Raw genomic sequence first — 18,683 nt, 5'->3', positions numbered from 1 at the left:
TGCGCTCTCCTCCTACAGGCCAGTGTCTAACATCTGCAGCCTGCAAGGTGCTGGAGAGGGTGGCCTTGGAGAGACTGCGATGGATTGCAGACCAGCTGGGCTTCAATCCAGAGCAGCAGACGGGCTTCAGGCGACGCTGGTGCACTGCCGACTCCATCACAGACGTCGTCGCTACCTTGGAGGATGCCAAGAGCCTCGAGGATGTGGCCATGCTCCTGCTGCTGGACGTGGAGAGCGTCTTCGCTGGCCTTCCGCACGTGGTCGTAGAGGCGGCCCTAGACAAACTTGGCATCAGCGGGTGCCTGCGAGGCTTTGTGACCGCCTTTCTGTCCGGGAGGACCTTCTGCGTTCGTGTTGGGGGACAGACCAGCCAGCCCAGGGTCATCACAACCGGTGTTCCCCAGGCCTCCGTACTGAGTCCTTTGCTCTTCAAGATGGCGCTCGTAGGGGTTCTAGCTTCCCTCCCGACAGACATCAGGTTCCCTGCCCAGTGCTCTGTCTATGCTGACGACGTGGCACTCTGGGCAAGGGGGCCAAGGCGGTCCATCCCGGCCATGAGGAGGTCTCTGCAGGCAGCCCTAGATGCGGTGATCGCCTTCCTTAGAGGCATTGGCCTTAGGGTTTCTGCCACAAAAACCAAGGACCTGCTTATTCACCCACTTGCGGTGGCACGGGTCCAAGTAAAGCTGCTCAAGGTTAACAACTGCCGTTTCCCTTGGAGGACAACAGTGAGGTATTTGGGCCTCACCATTGACCACCGGCTCACCTGGATCCCTGCTGCCACGGCCGCCTCAGCCCAGGTCCGACGTGTCCAGGGTGCCATCGGGAGGCTGCAGCAGCGAGGCCACGGATGCTCCACTAAGTGGGCACTGTTGCTCAACCAGGCCGTCGCCACATATGTCCTGCTGTATGCCCTCCCGCTGGTGAACCTGACGCCAGCCATGAGACGCCTGCTGGAGGGGCTGCACAGGGGAGCTCTGAGGGTCACCCTGGGACTACCTAGGAGCTCTCCTGTTGCCGCAACGCTGGCGGAGGCAGGAGAGTGGCCCCTAATGCTGCGCATGCTACAACGCGCGCTGGGCCACATAGACCGTCTTCACCGTGCTGCAGACAGTGCAGCTCTCTTGGCCTCCCTGCGCAGCCTGCCAGGGTCCAGGATGGGTGGCCTAATCCCTTTCTACCATCAGATGTTACCAGATCCACCCATCCCTGTTGCCCCTCCACCGCCACACCGCCGGCCACCAGAGGTGCATCTCCACTCGGACGGGGTTCCAAAGTACAGAACACCTGCAGCTGCTCTACAGCAGGCGGCATGCTGCAAACTCCAGGAGAAACTGGAGGGCCGCTGCAGGCGTACATGGACGGATCCGTGATGCCGGATGGAACAGCCGTGGCGGCATGCATCGTCCCTGCATGGAGAAGCAGCAGGTAGTGCAATCTTACCTTCTCGGCAAGCTCCACGGTGGGGGAGCTGGCCGGGCTCCACCTGGCGGCTAACCTCCTGGCGGAGGCCATTCCAATGCAACCTGTGGCCGTCTTCTGCGACAGCAAGGCGGCACTCCAGACCCTGGCCAACCCCAGACGCGACAGGCTAACCGGGAATCTCCTGGTGGCCAAGTGCCAAGTTCTTGCTGCTTCTGGGGCGTCCGTCTCTTTCCACTGGCTACCGTCCCACGTAAGAATATCCGGCAACGAGGCGGCGGACACGCTTGCCAAGGCTGCACATCAGCCTGGTACCTTCTTCACCCGGTCCGTCGCGGCCCGGGACTTCACCAAGGCGCGCGTCAAACAGTTCCTACTAATGGTACACCCAGACCCCAGAGTAGCCAATGGACGAGCCCCCAAGCTCGTGCCTGAGATGGGTCTCACCAGACAAGACCGCACCGCCTTGCCGCGCCTGCAGACCGGCTTCGTTTGGACCCCTGCACGCCGCCACGCTAAGGGACGCTGTGCATCTCCCGCCTGCGGCCGATGTGGAGACCCTCGAGCACCTCCTCTGTGCCTGCCCTGGCCTGGCACAGGAACGTTCGAGGGTCATCGCAGCCTACTGCAGACAGGGCCTACCTGCCACTACCTTGTACCACCTGCTCTACCCGTCCCGTCCCGTCCACACCTGCCAGCGCTTCGGAGCCTGTTAGAGTTCCTGGAGGAGACGAGAATAGGTGCTTACAGATGAGCAGAGACCTGCCGACCCTGCCCCTGCTGCTGCCCATTTGCTGCTCCAGCCATGGCCTTGACATCTTACACACACCACTCCCCCATCCTATCTATCCTCTTTTACTCCCCTTCCCCAACAAGGCACTGCGCCATGTCGCCCAAGGGGCTGACAGAAATTAGGTGCCTTCTTCCTCTTTCTTGAATCACTCAACTACAACACTCGGTCACAGCGCCGCTGGCGGAACTTTCGCTTTCTGTCCTGCCCTTCCCCGAAGTACACAGTTGGAGCGAAAATGCTCGGCTACGATGAAAACATCGCCCGCCCGTAGTCCCTGCCCGCGCACTACTGTGCACAGCCGCCTGTGTAGTGCGCCCGGGTCCACAACAACATTCCGTTAGGATCAAGGACACACCCAACGGCATCGCCCCTTACCAGCGTGTGCGCTACGCTGGCTGGCCGCGCTGCACCGCGCTCAACCCAATGATTCGCTCCACTTTGTTGGCTTCGACAGTGCTCGTCAGAACCGGGAAGTTGTCCAGCACAGATGCGCCAACGTTGTAGAGGATTGAAGGGCTCATCGCATCGTTTCGTATAGGGCCGGATTTTCCCGCCGCCTTTCCGTGGTCACCCTCTGCGAACGGAGTGAAGGGGATCTACAATGGATCGCACGGGCGGGAAAAAAATGTAATGGCGTGCCGAGGTAGGTCCCACCAGCGTCAGTCGCGCATTTCTGCCGTTGCTGTCGCTAACTGTCGGCAGATGGCCGCCAGAGGGTTAACAACCTCTGAATTTTTAACTCGGACTCTTTGCAGACGATTGTATGCTCTACAATACGTCATCACGAAGATCAGGTGAAGTTGAGTAATTCAATAAACAAAATAGCTCAGTAGTGCGCTGATTGGCAAATGACTATAGACATTGACAGAACTGTATTTATGTCCATTACCAACAAGGTGTCTAAATTTGATTTTCAATTCCATTTTATTAATGTTTCACTACGAAGGGTTAACCAGTACAAATACCTTGGTATCACAATTTCATCTGATCTTAGTTGGACAGAGCATGTGCGTCAAGTGTTCAAAAAAGCGATGAGCAAAATATTTTTTATTAAACGGGCCCTGTCATTCGCCACACATGAAACGAAGCTTCTTGCTTATGTCACATTTGTCTGCCCGGTCTTAGAATATGCTAATATTGTGAATAGTATCGCTACACTGGAAAGGGTTCAGTGGAAAGCAGTGCGCTTTATCTTACAGATACGGGCGCAACGACTCATTTACTGCTCTACTACATCGTGCTGGTCTAGCCACCCTTGAAAGTCGTGCAAAGGTGTTCCAGCTCAAATTTCTTTATCTACTTTTACACAGGTCATTCCGCATAAACCCAGATCTTTACTTGAGCTTTCGAGATACCAGACCGACGAGGTGAAGCCATGCATGGGAACTCGAAGAACACTCATTTAGTAATAATACTTTTAGATGCGGAGCATCTAATACTCGAGACTTGTAGTGCGGCGCCGTCCGCAAGCTTCCTCCTCCTTCTTCCACCATCTGTGCATCCCTTCCTCCTCTACACACCGCGCGCGCTTCACTCCTCCACCATCTGTGCACCCTTCCTCCTCTACACACCGCGTGCGCTTCTCCTCTTCACGAACATTCGCTAGCTGTATAATGTAGCGCGCATGCGCCGTCACGCTTCGAAAACATCGGCAGCTGACGCGCGCGCATGCGCCGTCGCGCTTCGAGAACATCGGCAGCTGACGCGCGCGCATGCGCCGTTGCGCTTCTCCCCCTTCTCGAACATTCGACAGCTGACAGTGCATGCGCCGTCGCGCTGTATATATACTCAAGGTCGGTGCTCGCTCGCTCAGTTGCCGCTCGTCGGTTGGTTTGTACGGCGCGTCGACGTCCGAGGTCGCAATGATCGACGTCCCTTCGACCAGCGCCGGCCAAAGTGTTGGCGGAACCACTCAAAGTTCGTCGCAATAAATAAACACCGCCCTTTCGCATACGTGTCGTACGTGTTCACTCATTTAACACCCATCCTACAACCACGTTAACCAATTTAGCCATCGACCTAAGTAAGTCGCACTTTAACACCCCTTTAACCGATTATATGCTCCGCATCCTCCTCAGTGTTCCCCCGAGGGAAGCTGCGGGCAATTTTTTTTCTATTCGTGCTTCCCGCACATAATTCTAGAATGGAACACACTGAATCCAGTCATTACACAGCAGTCAAGATTAGAGAACTTTATGAAACTAATTGAAAACACTGATCTATTCTAACCTAGTTTGCATGTACAGTGATCACCTGTTTTTCTTTACGCAGTCCTTCCTGTTTCCAATTGTCATACTAAAACACTTCTCTGCATATATTTATTGTTTAATACGGTTCCTTGATAACAATACTCGATCTGTGTTTTCTTCTTTCTGTGCTTCGTTTATTCTCGACTCCTGTTTTTTGTCTGTGTATCATTGGTGTACTTCGTACTTGGTTATCGTTCAAATAGCTATGTATGATTGTTCTATGCCGTACTGCTGTGTTCAGTGATTATGTGTTCTTTATTATTCTGTTTTTTCTTGTTTCAAACGTCGAAACTGGTGACAGTGATGCTAACCCCTGTAATAATCCCCATGGGGGATCGACAGTATTCTGTAAATAAAATAAATAAATAAAAACCTCCCAGGCCTCTCTCAAGCTACATCTTCACACTTTGTTTTAGCGGCATTGCATGGTTTCGCATGTGCTATCCAGCATTGACTAGACAGGGTGTGATAATGGGCATGCATACTGATTGAATACTTTCGTAGTTAATGATTGATAAGCATTAATCAAAAGAGGGAGGGGGGCAAGCATGGCGTTTTTCGTTTTGTTCTTTGCGCACGTATGAAGTCCGTTCTTTTTCGTGTGTTCATATTTTTGGAAGTGTGTTAGCGCAATTTCATCGAAGGTGTCCCATTTCGCGCTATTTTTGTCTGTCTTTGACATTATAATTACTTCGCCTCTTGGCGTTTTTGTTCGGACAGACTCAAAATTGCATTAAAGCTGCATGGCCCGCTTTTTTACTGCCTTCCGTACGTAACAAATATGTTTGAGCTCAGCATCGTAGTATACTATATAACCGCAACAATATTAATAATTAAACCAAACTATTAGAAGATTGGTTGATATGTGGGGTTTAATGTCCCCAAACCACCTTATGATTATGAGAGACGTCTTAGTAGGGGGCCCCAGAAAAATTATTAGAAGACGCTCGATATAACCATCTCTTGAAGCCTTTCTCAAATAGCTGGTGGTTGAAAAAGAATGTGGTTTGAGAAAGCCGCCCTGTTCATGACGGAGAGGTGGAATTTGGTATAATGGACTTGGTCTCGTTTTGTTCCCGGGGTTCAACGGGGTGGTTACGAGGTGAAACTACGCGCTTTTATAAGTGTAGCAGTTGTGTCCACGTCGTGGGGTTACCGCGAACATCGGCTACATTGGCGTTTGAAGGGTATACTCGCGAGTCGCGTTAGAGCTAGACGTGAGCGTTATCAAACTGAAATGCACTTTACTATGCTTTAATGTGAATATCGCACCTAATTTTCGGTTGCGCATTCGTCCTGGCTCGAGGAACGCTTCAATATAACTTGCAGAAGTATAGGAATACAAATATAATGCTTAACAGACTGACGTAAAACGCAACCAGAATTTAGACCATAATTAGCGTTAAAGCTACATTACGCCTGTATCAAAGGAGAACTCATGTGACGCTTGTTATTTTCATTTGAATTTAGGTAGTGCGTGTTTGTGTGGGATTTTAATATAAAATAAAAGTGAGCCCCGTAACTGTCTCTCAGGGGGAGGACACCTCAACAGTAGCTTACGAGGGATGGGGGTAACGGAGGGATTAAAAGGATAGGATTGATTGCTAAAGAAATAGAGAGATGAAAGAGAGAGCGAGGCGCAGGGACAGCGAACGACAGTAAACGGCAGAGGTAAGGAGGAAATAGGAAAGATGGACACGGTCACAGCAGTCCGAGGACGGGGCACCACTCGGCGAGAGCTCTTGTAGGCGTAGGAGATGGCGTAGGGCGAGCCCAGTCGGCCAGAGCTGCGCTGTCGTCGCAGAACGGGGTGGGGTCAACCGGTCGGCACGAAATCCAGAGAGCGAGTGAAGGTAGCCAGCGCAGCAACTACGTTTAACGCAGCACCGATATTACGCCTGCGTACAGGGTACTGTTCCAGAGCAATTTCAAAACCTCGTAGAATACCTGGCTGCCACGCAGATTGCTTGGGCTCGAGTCCTACTGGGATGCTAATTTTTATTCTTTGCATTCGTTGGTTCGACAATGCGATGTCTGTTTAAGCTATATCAGCTTAGATGAAATGATTGAACATTCTGTTTTAGCTAGTGTACGCTTGCCTGCTGCACTGCAAAGGTGAAAAAAGGCCGCTGTTATATAATGCAAACAGGAAGTGACAAGTATCTGTAATAACTCCACGAGACATTGTTTTTATCAAAATCTTCAATTCAGTGCAATATTTTTCGCAAAATTTATGAGTGCTCTTGCAGCGAGAGGTACAGTGATCGATACCCTGCACATAGGGATCTTATGAGGCGACAGAAAAAGAGTGCATTTAGAACATTTGCACGAGCACAGTGATTAGGCATGACAACAAGCAATGCTGCTTGTTTTTAAGTAACCTGGTGCATGCACCATGGGAGATCAGCCATGGACCGGGTAGCATCTTATTTTAGAGATAATATTGCTCTACAATTGAAATTTGTTTAGAAATAGATAGTTAAAAAAGTAACTCATTGGTGCAGTGAAGGCTTAAAGACTACTAACAAGTCAATAAGGTAGAAAAATAAAGTGGCATTATAAACTTGACATTCAGTTGTTTTTGTCTCTCATGGGAAATTGGATAGGGCTTGGAAAACGTTCCTACGGCGTTAAAACATATTTCGGTAGTGCCAAAGAGAAGAACCTCTAGAACAGATAAATTCAAGCTGGTGACAGGAACCGAGCCATCCTCCTCTTGTTCGTCCATTAGATAAGCAGCACAGAATAATAGTCCAGAAGAAAAAACATCTTAGGTACTGCCTGCACCACAAAGGCGGCTTTTGTTTTCCAGTGTGACATGTAGAGGCAGTGGTTGGAAAATAGGTTATCAATGTTTCAGATATTAGACTTGACCATACCTGGCTGTCACATGCTTGAACAGTGGGACAAGAAATGGTTTTATGTGAAATGATGTCATTTGGCCCAACGTGTTAATAAATTTAACGCTTGGTTTGAGATAGTAAGTCAGAAAATGTAATATTTTCTCCAATAGTGAAAACTCGGCCAAGCAATGTCAAACTATAACTTTTTTATTGCCTGAAATGCATTCAAGGTATCAACAGCGCACTCTTGCCTGAACAAAGTTCACATATGTGCTTGATGTGTGATCAAAAGGAGAGTAAATTATGAAATTTTGTTTATCCGTGCTGGCCCTCGCTGTTTTAGAAAGTTTTCATACATTGCTTCAATTCAAAAGCTAGGGTGCTGTCATTTGCCCCAACTTCTCCTGTGTGTAGTTTTCAAAAACACTAAGCATAACAGCTTTGGCACGGTCAAACTTCTGCAATTGCTCTTGATCATGCTGCAGAATAGCATCCCGTAGTTTCAATGAATGGTGAAGGCTTTCTTCACTCTTCTGAAGAACTTTAAACAAGTTTTCGCCCACTTCTTCGACTGTTCTGTGCACCGTAGTGCCAAGACCTGCAATGAAAAATTATATGCAGATATTTGATACATCCTGCATGACATTTAGGTTCATTGAGCATGCTTTCCTGCTCTAAAACTTGCCCAGTGTTCATACATGCAATAGTAGTGTTTACAAAGAAACGGGTAGGAAAGAATAATGTGAAACATTTGCAAGGAGAGGAATTATAAGCTGCTGCAGTAGCAGCCCGATCTGATTCCCCATTCTGGAAACGTGTACCAGCAAACATTGTTACACCAAACTTTGTCCTTACCTGAACCAAGTCTGGAAACAGGAAGAGTTTAGGAAAAGAATATGAATATATTATGTAAAGCAGGTAGGAAAGAGGTCAACATGAAGTTCTGCAAAATGAGAACATCTGATTTGAGATTCCAAGTGAAGCTTCATATTTGCCGTCTGTGTGTGTCGCATGATTAGTTTTCAAAAGCAAGTGCTAATTCCATGAAAATATGCAGAGTTATGTACTAAATTTGTGTTGTAAATAGTTGTCTTTGGCTAAGTTGATACATGACACTACGACATTATGCCACGATGATATGTAGTGGAGCAATGTATTGGGTCTTCAGCACGGTTGGTCATTGTTGGCTGTAGATATTCGGTTGTCCACTCCATACATAGGTTTAGAACTGCTTCATTTTTCTTTTCTATTTATTTCCTTACCTAATTCCCTGTGACACTGTTGCCTTGTGGACAACAGCAAATCCTGTCCTCTTCCTAACTTGAACCACTTTGTGCCATACGAATGAATAGACTATCCAGCCACTACTAGTTTAAAAGTAAAGCTGGCCCGACGTTTTGAGACCCATCCCAAATGAATCGCTGTCTGAAGAAGAGACCAAATGGGTCTCGATATGCAGAGCCAGTTTTCGATTTTAATATAAAAACTATAGAGTTAACGTGGCTGGAAAGTCTTTTTATTCGTACAATTTTACCCAGCCAGATAGACCTGCTCACTTTTTTCAAATATGCTTACTTTTTCCAATGGTAGGTTTCTGCATTCTCGAAACTGCACCAAGCTCCAAAGATAACAACATAAATACAAATAACACAAATACAATGCTAGCGTGATAACTTGCTAGAAGATTGGTGATGTGATATACCTGACACAAAAGGAAGTATATAACTAAGACGCGAAATAGTGAACACATGTGTCATCGATGCAATTTAGCCCGGAGCGAGTCCTTCAAATATGTTATCCCTGCTTCACATGTACACATACTTCGCTGTCTGCTGTCAGTGTCGACTCAGCTACTCGCCATCGTTCGAGTATTTCTTCAAATTATCAAGAGCCATGCTTTTGAGGGTGTCGATGTTTTGTTTTTGCTGCTCGTTGTGTCGCAAGAGATCGTCGCGACGCGCTGATACTCGAAGAACGAGGTTTTCGGAATTCTGGGAAACCTTGCCCGTGTCTTCAGCAATCTTCTCGGCCAGACGATGCACTCTTGCACCAAGGCCTGCGTAGAAAAATGAAGGCGTTTGCGAATGTCACGTGATCATTCGATCGTCCAACTTATTTAACACAGTAACAATGAAGAACATGGAGCGAGTGGGAACAGATATAAAGATAGAAGTTATTCACTTTGTATTTGTGATCATGCACAGTATGAATGTTCCTTGGTAATTTTTTAATGAATGGGCTGAGTCGAGGTGTTCAGGCCCCATGCTCAGCTCTAGGTATCAGACTTATTGTACACTGATCCCCCCTCCCCCCAACCCTCTTCTGGAAGTATCGCATCCACACAAGCACGCAGTCTAGTGGTTAAGGTTGTAGTGCCACCATCACCATCATCATTTCTCAATCACCGCGCCGCGCCTCTCGCGCAGCTGATGCTAGCTCGAGCTGCGCGAGGATTAGAACAAGCTAGCGCACTTGGCGTGTCGGACGTGGACAGCCACCGCGGCTCCGCTTCAGGCGTGGAATAAAGTGGCGAGAGAACGACACGACCACGTTGGCCGCCGTCCCGTCTTCCTTTCTCTCGCTACATTGGTGACCCGGAGAACACGCCCTTCGCCGAGCGGCCTCTGCCATGTTCCCGCAACTCTGCCCGCCAGTGCCGCCGTTCCAATCGACCTACCCCAAGGTATGGTTCATGCAGCTCGATGCCGTTCTTGCGCTGAATGGCGTCACGGACCAGCTGCTGATGCACGCCATTCTTCATGACGCCCTTCCGGTAGAGTTGCGTCATAACTCTGCCACTTCAACCTCCAGCCAGCAGCCTTACGATGACCTCTGCTCTGCGGTGCTTGCCAGCTATGATCACCTACCACCCGCTGCCGCTTACCCGCGACTTTCAGGTTTTCCTTGCGTCGCAGCGTGCTGGACCCTCCGGCCCGGAGCTCTCATCTGACCGCAACCTAACTTCCCCGACAACGTCTCCCTCCACCTTGGGTCTGGCCACTAGCGCAGTGGTTCTCCCACCCGGTCACAGATCCGACGAGGTTCTTGAAGACGTTTCTGCTGCCGACAACCTGTCTACCACTAAGTGCGTTTTTTCGAAGTCCTCGGCCGATGGTCCTTCTGGCACGCTTGCTACCTGCATGTTTTCCACGAAAGCGACGGCACGTGACACCGTGGCCCCACCAGACTCCATGACGACCACCTTGCCGCCCGCATCGTAGCCTGGCACAGGGGACCTTTCGCACGTTATTGACTTCCACACCTCGAAGCTTTCGCCTTCAACAACGTCCGATAAACGAGACTTAACCTCTCGTCTGGTAGCGACGCGTGTCCTGCGCCCGACTGCCCATCCGCCAAGGTTCTCGACATTTGGGCTGAATGCAACCAGTCAGCCACGAGGTTTGTGTTTTCATCGTCCTCGGCTGACGACGCTGCAGGCATGCTTACCACCGGCTCGTCTCGGCCGACCTCCTTGGCTCACAACACGGCTGACACGTCAGGTTCTACGACGGCAACATCACCGAACGCCCTGGTGGGTACCACGACTATGGGCATTGTCACCTCGCTATTCACCTCCCGGTTGCGGAACCTTCACCCTCCCCGATGTCCGAAGGCAACTGTCGACCAGCCTCAATGTTCTGCACGTCCTGCCAGCAACGACCACCATCGTCATCGCAGTTTCCCGCAGCTGAAGTTAAAGCCACAAGCCATCAACCAAGGCTAAGCTTCCAAGACGCTGTGACTATGACTGACGCGCTTGAGGACGACGTGCACGGTCCGCTTCAGACAGGGCTCACCAGGCATACCACGCCTACGGTGGAGCAATCTAGGGGGTGTTGGCTAGAGGCAGCCATCAATTATGCAGACCTGCACGCCAACCTTCGTACGCGAACTACCGGAGGTCATTACATGAGCACAGGTGTCCCGTCATATACTCCGGGCGAGCCCACGCTGACTGGGTTCCACCACCACCATTCCTCGGAGCCTTTGCCTCCGGACGGCAAGCAGACGTGTGTCCACAATGCCAGCTTGTGTGTCACAACTGCGACGACGCTCATACCGCATACGTGTCTACCACCCATTACCCTACGTCGGCGACGACAACGTGCTTGGCGTCACACATTGCGGCAACTTTGGAGCCGCCCTGCTACGCAGCCACGAGTTATAGTTACAGCCCTGAAGACCGCGCAAGCGCCTACTCGACCTATCCGACGCAATGTCTCACCTCTAGTCGTGTACCCGACTACCCACCGTACACTTGGCGGCATTGTTAGGACACGTTCCTGCGGGCGTCGGCACGTCTATCTATACCGGCACGTCAGACGCCGCTCGACTTTGAGGTCTGTGTTGCGTCGACCCCAACATCAAAACCCGCACAGCCGACCCTCTGCCGACGTTAGCAGCATGACCTCGCGACACACTGTCCACTCTCGGCCTGTCCGACCAGGTCATCCTGAGACCCGCTTGTCGGCAACCACAGCGACCCGGCACTTCCTTCTTCGTCCCTTGCGCTTCTCGCAGAGTCGCCCACCGGAGACACACTGCTTACGGATGGCCTATAAACGTTGACAACCTGGACTTGCCAAATGAACACTTTATGGATTGTCGTTCATGTATATAGCATATGTCGCTCTCTTTCTTTTTTTCATATGCCTTCAAATCGCGCAAAGCGCTAGGGAGGGAGCCCTGTAGTGCCACCATCACCATCATCATTTCTCAATCACCGCGCCGCGCCTCTCGCGCAGCTGATGCTAGCTCGAGCTGCGCGAGGATTAGAACAAGCTAGCGAACTTGGCGTGTCGGACGTGGACAGCCACCGCGGCTCCGCTTCAGGCGTGGAATAAAGTGGCGAGAGAACGACACGACCACGTTGGCCGCCGTCCCGTCTTCCTTTCTCTCGCTACAAGGTAACAAATGTTGGCCCGCAGGTCGCGGGATCGAATCCCGGCCGTTGCGGCCCCATTTTCAGTAAACAGCGAAAATGTTTAAGTCCGCATACTTACACCCGAATCGCTTCCTTTACTTGCCACCCCCTTCAATGCAGCACAAGCGCGTTTCAAACGCGCTGGTTTGAGGCGGTGCAAAAGTGAAGTCAAGGAGCGTTTCTGAATACGGGGGTTACCTTATTGAGTTTATTTCAATTTCGCGTTGCTCTCTTGTGAACACAGATGCAATATAGTGATGTTTCCTGCTGCTTCCCAATGTAAAAGGTGTGGGACGTATACAGCGTTCGTTGCTTTTACTCTCACACCTTCTACCAAGTCGCATCGTATTGATGAGAAATAAATAAATGATAATATTATTAATAATATTATTATTATGAACGCAACAGACACATACATACAGGCACCATTAGTAGGGTGACTTACGTTCGCTCGTGAACTGTGTAAAGCCATCATTAGCGGGAGAATCTGCAGGTTCTTCGGGCTCGTCTTCAGGAAACACTGAAAAAAGAGAGAGAGAGGAAAGAGAGATACGGTATTACGGTGGGCCACTTAGACATGAATGCGTGGAAGGTCTCAATGTGTTTTCTGTAAGAGACTACTGCTGAATAACACAATACGTGCATTAAAGCGAGCATTTTCTATCCGTGTAGCCCCCCTCGACTGCACAGTGGTCGCCTGGTCAGTGAAGCCATGGGCTGTGTTTGCTTTTATTGCTACTGCACATGCACCAGAAAACAGCGCCGATAATCCAGGTGGTCGCGATCACACGATAACCTCGCGTGTACACGTGTAATGTTTCGAAAACAATGCGTGGGCTGGGTACTCAATGTCTGCATGTTCCCTATAGGCTGCCTATACTATTGGGAATTTAGGTTGGAGATAGCAAGCTGTCATTGAAAATTTTCATTACGATAAAGCACAATTTCGAATAAAAAGAAATACATAAATTCCTGTGCTAAGTATTTTACTGCTGCAGGTACTCAGAAGTCGATTGGCATCCGTTCTTTAATCAGTCAAAATCGCGCGGTTAGAATGTTTTTATCTTTTTAGGTAACTTACGCTCATCTTGTCTCTCGTACGAAAATCCAACTGCGCCGTGACTTTCCGGGTCTTCTTGAAGTTCATTTTCACCTGCAAAAGTTGAGCACATGTGAACCAATGCGCAACTTTGCCTACGATCCCTGTTCTAGAGCTGCCTAATAATGTGAATTCAAGCTCATGACGACGAACTGTCATGTTGCGTTTTCATTATTATAAAGCACGATTTGGAATAAATAAATAATAATAGATAAATACATAAATAAATAAATGCACTATAGCTGAGCGTTCTGTTCTGCTGCATGCACTCAGAAGTTGATGGGCACCCGTTTATTAAACAGAGATAAAATCATGCGTTTAAAACGTTTCAATTTCTCGGGATAACTTACGTTCATCAGGTCTTGCGAATGCAAAGCCGACTGTGCCATAGTTTTCCAGTTCTTAAGGAGGCACATTTTCACCTGTGAACGCCGAACAAATGTGAACATATAATTTAAAAGTGTGCATAACATTGCAATGACACTGTGAATGACCGAAAAAACAAAAGCTATGGGGCATATTGACGCATCCAAACACAGGTTGACTACTTTTGCATGGTATATACGTTGAACTGCTTTTGCGTGCTTCTTAATTACCGGATTAGGTGGGTTTAATTAAATGATCTTTGAAGCAGTGAAGCTCTGCAAAAAAAAAACGAAGAATCCAGTGAGGAAGCTGTAGATTAGTTTGAGGAACGTCTGATTAGACAGTTTCTTTAGGTTTTCGTGAGCCTGAGTGAGTCCGGCTTACTTTATAACTTCAAGGGCACCAGCGCTTCATATCAGCTCACCACTACTGGTGTTGCTATCTATGTTGCCCTAGGCATCGTTACGGTTGCCTGTGTCTACACTTGTACATGTATTTAGCGCCACTTCATGACGTTTCGCTCAATGAACAGAAAAATTACAACACAGTCACCTTCCATGCGCATGATTTTTATAACATCAATTTCCAAGGTACGTAGGATTTGCCCGTTTTTTTGTCTTTTTTATAAGCGAGGCTGAGTGAGCTCCACAAATTTTCCCGACCTGTGCTCATGAAAATTTGGAAATTGCATCATTACGTGAGCGCAGTATTATACTGCAATGCAATGCACTCACGTAATAGCCTCATTCGTCTTACTTGAAATTCCAGAGCAGCGTTCATACGTTGGGTCACTTACGTTCGCCCGCCAAGGCATAGCCGCTGGCCTGCATATTTTCGGGTGTTGCTGGTACTGCAGCTGCAAAAGTAAGGGAAAATAGTAAGAACAGTCGTTCATAGATATTTAACTACGCGGTAACTTACGTTCTGGGTCATAGTTTTCGGCTGACACGGACAGCGTTTGTTGCAGCGCGTTTATTTCTGCTTGCACCGTCTGCATGGAGAAAGTTACTTTTGTGAGACCTCAGAAAAGGATACATGTAACTGTTTAAGGTCGCATGAACCTTACCTTCTTGTCGTCAACCTCCTCGACTGCCTCGACGCATTCATTGCGGTCAGCTTGGGACGACGATTCCATGTTAATTTTGCAATCAAACTTGCGAAAAGCGCTTCGCCGAAACTGCTGATACCTCGACTGACGCAGGAATGGAGAACGTCCTTCCGCGCACAGACGCTGGTGACTTCTGGAACGAAAAGTACTCAGCTCTTCGCTTTTTTTCCCTCTTTCTCCTAAAACAATGAAATATCTTGCCCCACTTCACAAAAATACAAATTTCGCGGCGATCAGCGCCAGCGGACCCCAGCGAAGGTTTCTCGGAAGCGACACGGTTAGCGTCGTTCGCGGCATGGCCTTCGAGATTTGTGCCACACAGCCATCATGGAGGCTTTTTTGTACATACAGACAGTATGTACCGTCACTTCCGCGAGGTGGCGACACGCGCGCTGTTTTCGAGCTCGCTCGGTCACGGAACTTTCGTTTTCTGTCCTGCCCTTTGTTTCGCTCGAACAGTGTTGAAGTACACTGTTCGAGCGAAAATCCTCGGCTACGATAGAAACATCGCCCGCCGGTAGTCCCTGCCCGTGTACTACTGTGCACCGTCGCCTGTGTGGTGCACCCGGGTCCACAACAACATTCCGTTAGGATCGAGGACCCACCCAACGGCATCGCGCGTTACCAGCGTTTGCGCTACGCTGGCTGGCTGCACTGCACTGCACCGCGCTCAACCCAATGATTCGCTGTACTTTGTTAGCGCCGACAGTGCTCGCCAGAACCGGGAAGTTTTCCAGCATGGATGCGCCGAGGTTGTAGGGGATTGAAGGGCTCATTGCATCGTTTCGTATCGGGCCGGATTCATCGCCGTCTTTCTGTGGTCGCCCTTTGGGAACGGACTGAAGGGGATCTATGAAGGATCGCGGGGGCGCTAAAACAAAATGTAACGGCGTGCCGAGGTGGGTCCCACCGGCGTCAGCCGCGCATTTGTGCCGTTGTGGTCGCTAACTGCCGGCAGATGACGCCAGAGAGAGAAACAACTTTTATTTAAACGGCAAGTGTTAGAGGAGTTGACTCCCCTCCCTTAGATGGCAGCTAGGAGTCCTTGGGCCCTAGCGGCATCTTCGGCTTGCCTGATGACCTGTAGTTGGTCCTCGATGCTTGAGCTTAGCAGCGCGGTCTCCCACTGCTCCGTATTCATGTATGTGTTTGGCCCCTTCACGATGTTGGGGCAAGCCCAGATAATGTGTTTGAGGTCCGCCCGCTGATTGCAGTGTTTGCATCTGTCTGAGTAGAGGTCCGGGTAACAATGATTATAAGCGATTGGGTTTGGGAACGTGTTTGTTTGTAATAGGCGCCACGCTGTCGCCTGCTGCTTATTTAATGAGGAGTGTGGTGGCGGGTAGTGCTGCCTCCCTAATCTGTAGTGCTTGGTAATTTCGTTGTCAGATGACGCCAGAAAGTTAACAACCTCTCACGCCTCTCTCAAGTTACATCTTCACACTTTGTTATAGCGGCATTGCATGGTTACGCATGGGCTATGCAGTGTGTACTAGACAGGGTGTGATAATGGGCATGCATACTCATGGAACACTTCTGTAGTTAATGATTGATAAGTACAATCAAAAAAGGGAGGGGAGGGGGCAAGCATGGCGCTTTTCGTTTTGTTCTTGGCGCACGTATAAAGTCAGTTCTTTGTCGTGCGTTCATTGTTTTGGAAGCGTGTTAGCGGGGTTTTGTCGAAGCTGGCCCATTTCGCGGAAAATTTATCTGTCCTTGATATTATAATTACTTCACCTCCTGGCGTTTACGTTCGGACAGACTCAAAATTGCTCTAAAGCTGCATGGCCCGCTTTTGTACTGCCTTTTGTACGTAACAAATATATTTGTGCTCAGCCTCGTAGTATACTTGAAAGCGTTCTTTGCACGTTCTGTCCGCCGTCGGATGTGGGCCTCCGCAAAGGGCACATTTCGGCGAGCACTGGTGACGGAGAAGACGACGGCGCCGAAAGCGCGTCAAAAAGTCTCAGCAACAGCTGGCCGAAGAGGACCGGTCAAGGGATTCCAGCGTGGCAAGTGCTCCCAGGCAGGTGCGTTCCGTCACGCCGGCTGGCCGCCGGCGCGACGGAACTCGGAATAGAATTACAGACGGAATAGAAATCACAGAACTTATTCAGGTTGCTTCAACAAATGGCCATCTTATAACTTTCCAGTGGATTCCCGCTCATTGCGGCGTGATGGGAAACGAAGACGCAGACGCTGAAGCAAAAAATGCCTGAAGCAGTGCCCCTGAAGTACGCATTGCGTTTTCACGAGCTGACACGAACGCCCTGCTTCGCTGCATGATGCGCAGCTACACAATTCAGCACTGGACCAAACCTGAATGGCGACACCAGCGACTTCACAAATGGGACCCGAAAATGAGGTTCCGCATGCCTCCTAAATTGAAACGGCAACTCACAAGCATGATCCACCGCATTCGTCTTGGTGTAGCGTACACCAGACGTTACGCACATATCATCGGTCGCAGTGACACCGGTCCTAATTGTGAACACTGTGATGTGCCAGAAACACTTGAGCACATATTTTGTGTCTGCCCAGCATACGCACGTGAACGACAAACACTGATTTCTTCTACTGAACTATATCGCAGTAGGTCATTAACTGATGAGACCATGTTGGGCCCTTGGCCAGACAACAACAGTGCAACTGCGGTCACAAGAGCAGTTATTACCTTTTTAGAAAAAACTGGACTATGTGCGCGGCTATAAGATGTGTCTCAGCTAGAAAGAACACTACATACTCACCTCTATATCCCACCATCGTCATCCATTAATCTTTCTTTTCCCCTTTCCCTTCTTCAGTGTAGAGTAGCAGGCGAGAGCAAGCTATCACTCAGGCCGACCTCTCTGCCTTTCTGTAAACAAACTTACCTCCTCCACCTCCTAGTGCAATTCGAGAAAGCTTGTGAAATTGAGCTTGTTTGTGTATTATCACGATTAAAAAGAAAAAAATTGTTAAAGTCAAGGACAACCAAGACAGCATTATAGGTACTTCATATTAAATTTGCAGCATTTCTTTGCGAACTTTGGCGACTTTAAGGGTATCTATCTATCTATCTGGCCGCTTACGTTTGCGTGTTCTCGTCAGAACACTGCTGCTGACACCAAAGCCCGAGCACTCGGAACCAGGCTCCAGCTACCTGCCTTCACTTTAGGTGAATCGTCAGCTATCACGATTTCACATTACTTTACCTAATTTTGCGCCCAGCAGGAGCGATGTAAGGCGCTCTTCGCAGCTCGCAACCGGGAATACAGCTCGGGATAGTGCGCTGGGCCAGAAGGGTCGCCGAAGCACAGCAACGTGCGGCCATGTAGAGCGGCCGGAGGGCCCGTCGTCATCCTGCTTCCACTTTCCCTGCCCCACCTGCCCTCAAATGATTCTTCCGAGGATCAACAAAGTCCCTTACCTACCTCAGGCATGTTTCTTCATTTTCTTCACCCACAATGTGAAGACATAATACGGATAGAGACAGCGCAAAAACTTCGAATATCGCAATTTTCTCTCCAGGTGCAGCCTTTGGCAGGTATATTTTAAGGGCTTTGAACAACTCTCGCTTAACGCAAGAAAACGACACATCGGAAGCCATAACGGAGAACCCGGTTCCCAGTAGCTTGCACTATCCTCCGCCGCGCAAGTGTTTCAGCGGTTGAATAGATCTTCCTTTGGATTGTAAAATAGGGGGAGAGCGCGAACGCAGTCCCCCACTACCAAAAATTGCATGCCCCATCTGCCCCAGTTTGGGGTAGTGGCAGGGTTCAGCACGAGCGCAGTGCAATGCCCACGCCTCTCCCTGGGGGCCACAAGGAGAAGTTTATTGACTTCCAACCAAGGATAACGTACATGACAAAAACATTGAGCTTCACGACTGCAAAGGGT

The 18,683-nt window shown here is 49.4% G+C and overlaps 1 protein-coding gene and 1 pseudogene across 1 annotated transcript in view; both read right to left on the bottom strand.

The window, feature by feature from the left end:
* Window positions 1-7,493: 7,493 nt before the first annotated feature.
* The window catches only part of LOC142816969 (uncharacterized), a 52,506-nt gene continuing 41,316 nt past the window's right edge, over window positions 7,494-18,683 (bottom strand). The window contains exons 4-6 of the mRNA XM_075894199.1: window positions 12,677-12,751; window positions 9,129-9,363; window positions 7,494-7,905 (exon numbers count right to left, since the gene is read on the bottom strand). Of these exons, the coding sequence (XP_075750314.1) occupies window positions 9,158-9,363; window positions 12,677-12,751 (281 nt within the window). The 3' untranslated portion in view covers window positions 7,494-7,905; window positions 9,129-9,157. The remainder of the gene's footprint in view (window positions 7,906-9,128; window positions 9,364-12,676; window positions 12,752-18,683) is intronic.
* On the bottom strand, window positions 18,484-18,620 carry LOC142771516 (U1 spliceosomal RNA; annotated as a pseudogene).

This window comes from Rhipicephalus microplus, chromosome 1 (assembly GCF_043290135.1).
Source record: "Rhipicephalus microplus isolate Deutch F79 chromosome 1, USDA_Rmic, whole genome shotgun sequence".
NCBI classification, from domain to species: domain Eukaryota; kingdom Metazoa; phylum Arthropoda; class Arachnida; order Ixodida; family Ixodidae; genus Rhipicephalus; species Rhipicephalus microplus.
Note: the sequence above shows the minus strand (reverse complement) of the source record. Positions and strands in the feature narration are given on the sequence as shown.